The 6,000-nt window shown below is 35.5% G+C and overlaps 1 protein-coding gene across 1 annotated transcript; it reads right to left on the bottom strand.

The window, feature by feature from the left end:
• Positions 1–2,463, bottom strand: LOC113759573 (rust resistance kinase Lr10-like). The gene is made up of 2 exons (XM_027302149.1): positions 1,767–2,463; positions 1–1,322 (listed from the first exon to the last, which is right to left on the bottom strand). Exons 1-2 carry the CDS (start codon positions 2,461–2,463, stop codon positions 187–189), a joined length of 1,833 nt encoding a protein of 610 aa, XP_027157950.1. The 3' UTR covers positions 1–186.
• Positions 2,464–6,000: the final 3,537 nt, after the last annotated feature.

Here is a 6,000-nt window from a genome sequence, read left to right as displayed (position 1 = left end):
TTACACATAAAAAGAAAAAAAATCAAACTTTTCCCATTTTAGGCAATTCTAAAACTTATTACCAGATCAAGAAGAGGGCATATGACTTTCATGGTAATCACAAGACGTATTTTCTCAATTTACCCACAAATTAATTGTGAAATGCATTGGTCAGTCTTTTGGCACTCTTAAGCAACCTTCGTGTTATCACAACTCTTCTGATTCAGATTCAGATATGCTTTTCAGTTCACTGACACAGCCGCCTCCACGCATTGTGGCTCTCTTGTTTACTTCGTTTGCCGAGCCAAAAGGATTTCTTGGCATGGAAGGAGGCTCTTCTGATTCAAGCATTTGAATCACAGCTTTCATGGAGGGCCGATCAACAGGATACCACTGAATGCACCACAGCCCTACAATCATTAGTTTCTTTGCTGTAATCTTATCATCCTCGTTGTCAATTTGGATTGTTATTTCTTCACCTTGATCCAATTTGTTGTAAATCCACTCCGGAAAATAAGCTTCAGCACTATTATCTTGACCTCCAATCTTAATGTTTTTCCTACCTCCAACCATTTCGATCAACAACATCCCGAAGCTATAAACATCAGACTTATGTGACACCTTTCCAAAGTTCCTGGAGAAGACTTCTGGTGCAATGTATCCCATTGTTCCCCTTGCAGCAGTCATACTCACAGCACTTTGCTCCTTGGAGCACAACTTTGCTTGACCAAAATCAGAGATTTTTGGATTGAAATACTGGTCTAGCAAGATGTTATGAGGTTTAATGTCAAAGTGGAGGATCCGCTGCTCGCACCCCTGGTGAAGGTACTCGATCCCTTTCGCTGTGCCCAAAGCAATGTTGTGCAACTTCTCCAATCCGAGCAAATTTCTCTCGTTCTCTGAAGATGTGAACTTCTCGAGGGAGTGGTTGGGCAAGAATTCATAGACAAGAACTCCTCTGTATCCATCAGCACAATATCCAACCAATCGAACAATGTTAACGTGGTGAATTTGACCAATGGTGCCCACTTCATTGATGAAATCTTCCCCACCTCCCTTGCTGTTGTTGAGGACCTTAACAGCTACAAAAACTTCGTTAGAAAGCTGGCCCTTGTAAACTGTTCCATAGCCTCCTTCGCCTAGTTTTTCACTGAAATTTCCAGTTATTTTCTTGATATCAGAATAGGAGTATCTCGATGGCTTGAGAGCCTCGTAATCCTCCAGAAATTGTCCGATCTTAAGTTGATCTTCTTTTTTGAGTTTTTTGGAGCGAAATATTCGATAGGAGGCAATTCCAATTAATACAATGAGAGCAGGACCTACTACCATGCCTGCATGCCAAAGTGAATTCATTACATAGACAGAGGGGATGTTTCATTCTTGTTTTCCATTTTTCTGTTTGTTTTATTTTGTAGGAAAAAAAAACCAAACAAAAAAAAAAATCGACTTCAGGTAGAGTGACGACTAACCTGTAACCTTTATTTTCTTCAGCGGACCTGTGAAAAAGGAAAGATAACACTCATGCATGAATTTATTACTGGAAATTGCCTCAATTACTAATCTGCTGCAATGGATTGAACATTTCATAGGAAAACCAAGAAACCAAATTTAATTGAGGGCAGCAGACGCACATACAATGTGTACACTCCATCTGTTCTGGAGAGGATGGATATTATTGTTTGATGGAAATAAATGTAGATAGGACAAGCTAGGAGGCAAATTTGAAGGCTCTCTTTATAGTAAAACTACAAGAGATGGAAGGAGGATAGATGATCTACCTGTACCATTTTCCAAGCATTGAATACCTGCTGAACTGCTGCTCTTCCTCAATCTGCAGAACTTGCCTTCTGCCTCACAGTATCCACAATTTGGTGCGGACCAGCTTAAAACTAGAGGGATTTGAGGCTCAATGAGGGCATAGGAAACTGAAGGAATCTCAAACATCTTCGTGCAAGAAACTAGGGACGCAAATCGGACGGAATCAGTAGACTGAGTTGCATAAACTTGGTAACTCGAATTGCTGAGGCAGGGGATAGGTATCATGTACCATTTTTTGGAAGAACATTTAAAAAAAGAAAAGTCATAGTCGTTGAAATCTGGTATTTGAAAGAGAGATGCAGATAAATCTAGTTTGGGAAGCAGCCCAGGAAGGCAGCCATCCAATTTGGATACATACAGCAATCGAGACTCGTAATCAATTTTATTGATGACAAACTTCACTGAGAAAGGAGGCTTGGTCTGGTTGAGGGATGCTTTAACTCGAAATGGGTTCTCCAGCACAGTCTCCTGACTCTGGGTGCAAGAAAGCTCGAATCCAGGGAAGCCACAGTGCTGTGGTTGATAGTCTTTCAATCGGAAGGGGAATCTGATAGCCGGACCCTGATCGCTGCACCTTCTCACTGTGCAATTATCATGTATTTTGCAGGACCCTAGAGCAGTTAAGGTAGCTAAGAAGATTAGCCTGGTCACATTGAGGATTACCATTTTCCGAGGAAGAAAGATAAGCTCCGGCACCTCCCTCTTCAAGGCAGATTGTGGGAAGTATCCTTTTGAATTAGGTCGCGCACAACGTCTTGTTTCTCCTTTTATTAACTTGGATTTCTTCAAAATAAATCGATTGTCGCAAAATAAAAGAAAATAAAAAAATTAAGAAGTCAGAACAGGGATTTAATTGTAAAAATTGCAGACTTCTTAGCTACTAGCCTAGTTCACTAAATTTCAAGGGAGTTTGGTGCAAGAAACGGTTCAAGATAATCCGTCTATAAAGTACCATGAGTTTTGGTATTTTGAAGTGTAAGTGTAAGCAATGTTGTGATATTAGTTTTTTGTATTTCAATTATGCCCTTCTTAATTTGTGGTTAAAGCTTGATATAATCTTAATTGTGGGTGGCTTAGAAGAAAATAATGGTTGATTGCTAAGGTTACTACTAAGTGTAAGGAGGAAATCTACAAATAAGCGTAAGAAAAAAAATGAGTACCATTTCTTGTTTTCAACCAAGAAAGGGACGTTTGGCAGGTAGAGTGATTGATTATTTGAGCTTGGTATGATCTTTGACCGGAGAAAATCCTCTCCTTTATTTGTATATTCATGAACAAATAAACAGTCCGTACAATCTCATGCCAGTTAGATATGCATACTCAGACATAAGAAAGATGACCGTTTCTAAAGGAAAGCTTCGGAGTTGCCCACTAGTAGTGGCAAAAATGCTGGGCAAATCCAAGGCCAATGGGCAGGAAATTATCAGCGAAGTTGATATATGAAATCGTGCCTAATGGATCTCTTGAGAAATATATATTCCGAAAAGAAACAGAAACAACATCCTTGAGTTGTGAAAAGCTGTTCGACATTGCTCATGGGATTGCTGAGGGAATTGATTATTTACACAGCGGCTGTGAGATGCAAATTTTGCATTTTGATATCAAGCCTCACAACATTCTTCTAGATGAGCATTTTGCTCCTAACTTTCTGACTTTGGACTTGCAAAATTGTATCCAACGGAGAATAGTATTGTGTCCCTGAAATGAGCATGGATCGAGATTAAAGTAATTAATCCAAGTGTCATAGAATTCTCTATGTTAGACAAGACAATCTTCATTTCTTCCTTAATTTGCTGTAATAGTATTGATACTTTGTGTCCAAATTTCGACCAAAGAGCTGCTCTTGCCATTTATCCAGAAAAAAAAAAAAAAAAAAAAAACTGTCTGCTCATGCAACATTAAAGTAGTAATTACATTGGAATTGTTAATGTTATTCCTGTCTGCAATTAATGTTTGACAGATTTCTTTACAAGGATTTTTCTTAAAGGTGGCACGGAGACACTTGTTAATACCTCTAAATTGCACCTAAATCACCATATAAATGAACACACTGATATTTATTATATTCTTGCATTTAGACTCCTTCTCAAATTAGTTTTAATTTTGCTTAAAAATTAATACCTAAGATAACGAATGCTCCCGAGGCAAGCATTAGCCATACTCATTTTTTAATTGCTTATAAAAAAATTTTTGGCTAAATTTTAGTGCATTTATAAGGATCCTCCAACCCCCTCCCCCTTTCTGAATTAATTGAAAAAGTATATATCTTGAAGCAACCAAGACCCTATTTGATAACTCAATTTAGCATTCAAATTTAATGGGTTCAGATATTAATATGTTGAGACGTGTTTGACAATCGAAAATTAAAACATCTTAATTAATAAAATGGTTGTGGATTGTTTGGATTAAACTTAATTTAAAAAAATAAATTTTAAACTGTTCACTTATCACTTAATGCAGAATACATTCAAATATGTTAAGATTTCAGTTCTTAAATGTTAAAATTTCAGTAGTTAACAATTCAATAACTTAACAAATCTCATAATTCAGATTGAAAAATTATTTCTTGTTCAAGACTGTCATTGGGCCAAATATACCCGAGCTCGATCCATCAAGCCCGTAATAATTCGGCCTGAGTCTAAGATACGGTCAGGTTAGACTCAGGTAAACTTGCTTATAAGTCAGCAGAACTTGTGCCCTGCCAAAATCAGCATGAACAAGCTCGGCCCAAATAAGCCACACGAATATAAGTTTGTTTAAGATTTAAAATATAATATGTAACTGACATCAAAGTATTTATATGCACAACGGGAATACTTAACAAAAACTAATATGTCAATATCAATTCATGATCCTTTTTTTTTTGTCAAAATACACAATTTTTAATCTACAAGTCATGTATGATTTTTATCAAATTTAATATTGTTAATTCTTAATAAAAAATTTCAACCCTTTTCATTTGAATGATGTATGTTACATGTTATCGTGTGAAGATAGAGTTGAACACAACATTTTATCATTATATCACTTGATATTTCTGAAAATTTGTTTGGTTAACCAATAAATTTATGAAATTGAAAATTTTAAAAGCATGAGCTAGCTTGGGTGGAACTCCACCTGAAGCTTGATTAACTTAGTTAGACGATTGTGAGCCTATAGTTTGTGGGCTTTAATGGGCCAAGCTCAGTCAAAAACATATATAAAAAAGAAAACTGAGCTCTAGATTGTAAACCTCGGTTCACAAAATCCAATTAACACACCATAATCATGTTAGCTGCATTTTTATTTCTCTTGGTGGGATGTGATTCCACTAACTCTTGTAATTTCCGCTTTGATGCAATTATCAATTTAATTAATAAAAATTTTCCCACTTTTTACCACAAAAAATAAATTTGACTTTTAAAATAATGTTACAAGTAACTATAAACCAGCAATGCATAACGTTTGGAAAGGGGCAGTTAGATGTGTTTGGATTTCCCATTATTTAGAAAAATGTTTCTCCTTTTTTTTTTTTATACATTTTGTGTTTTCTAATTACCTTTTTATCTTTTGAACCAACATTTTAGCCTTCAAATATCACAAGAAGTGTTAAAAGCACTAATAAAAAAAATTCTCGCATAATCTTCGATCCAAATAAACTTTACTGTGTACCCTTTCTCTAACTTCTTTTTTTTTTTATATATTTCTAGTCACTTTTGTATTTCACGTATATCACATTACAAAAACAAATTAATGTTACAGTTAAAAAATTCACCCAAATGCAACTCATCATACTAGATATCTTCTCTCTTTCACTTCATCTTTCCTTCTTTTTGGAACCTAGATGCAAAATTGATTATTAAACTTCCAATTTCACAATGAAATATCACCATACTAACTTCCATATCATCTTCATCTATTTGTTTCTTTTTTTTTTTTTTGGTAATATACTTACAAGTAATTTGCATGGTGGAGTCAATCCATAATCATTATATTAGCCTTAATTACAAATTACCCCCACAACTAGGGGTCAATTTTGATTTACATGATATATTTACAAAATGTTCGAATTGCCTCATAATGACTAACGGTCGAACATGTTAGTGAACAAAAAAGGCTTCAAAAAGACACATATGGCCTCAAATACTCAATCCTTTATCAATTTTACCCTTGTGCTACCAAATATTTGATATGTACCTTATGTGCACTGCGTTTTATGGCTAT

This window comes from Coffea eugenioides, chromosome 2, assembly GCF_003713205.1.
Source record: "Coffea eugenioides isolate CCC68of chromosome 2, Ceug_1.0, whole genome shotgun sequence".
Classification (NCBI taxonomy): Eukaryota; Viridiplantae; Streptophyta; class Magnoliopsida; order Gentianales; family Rubiaceae; genus Coffea; species Coffea eugenioides.
This window is presented reverse-complemented; position numbering and strand designations above follow the sequence as displayed.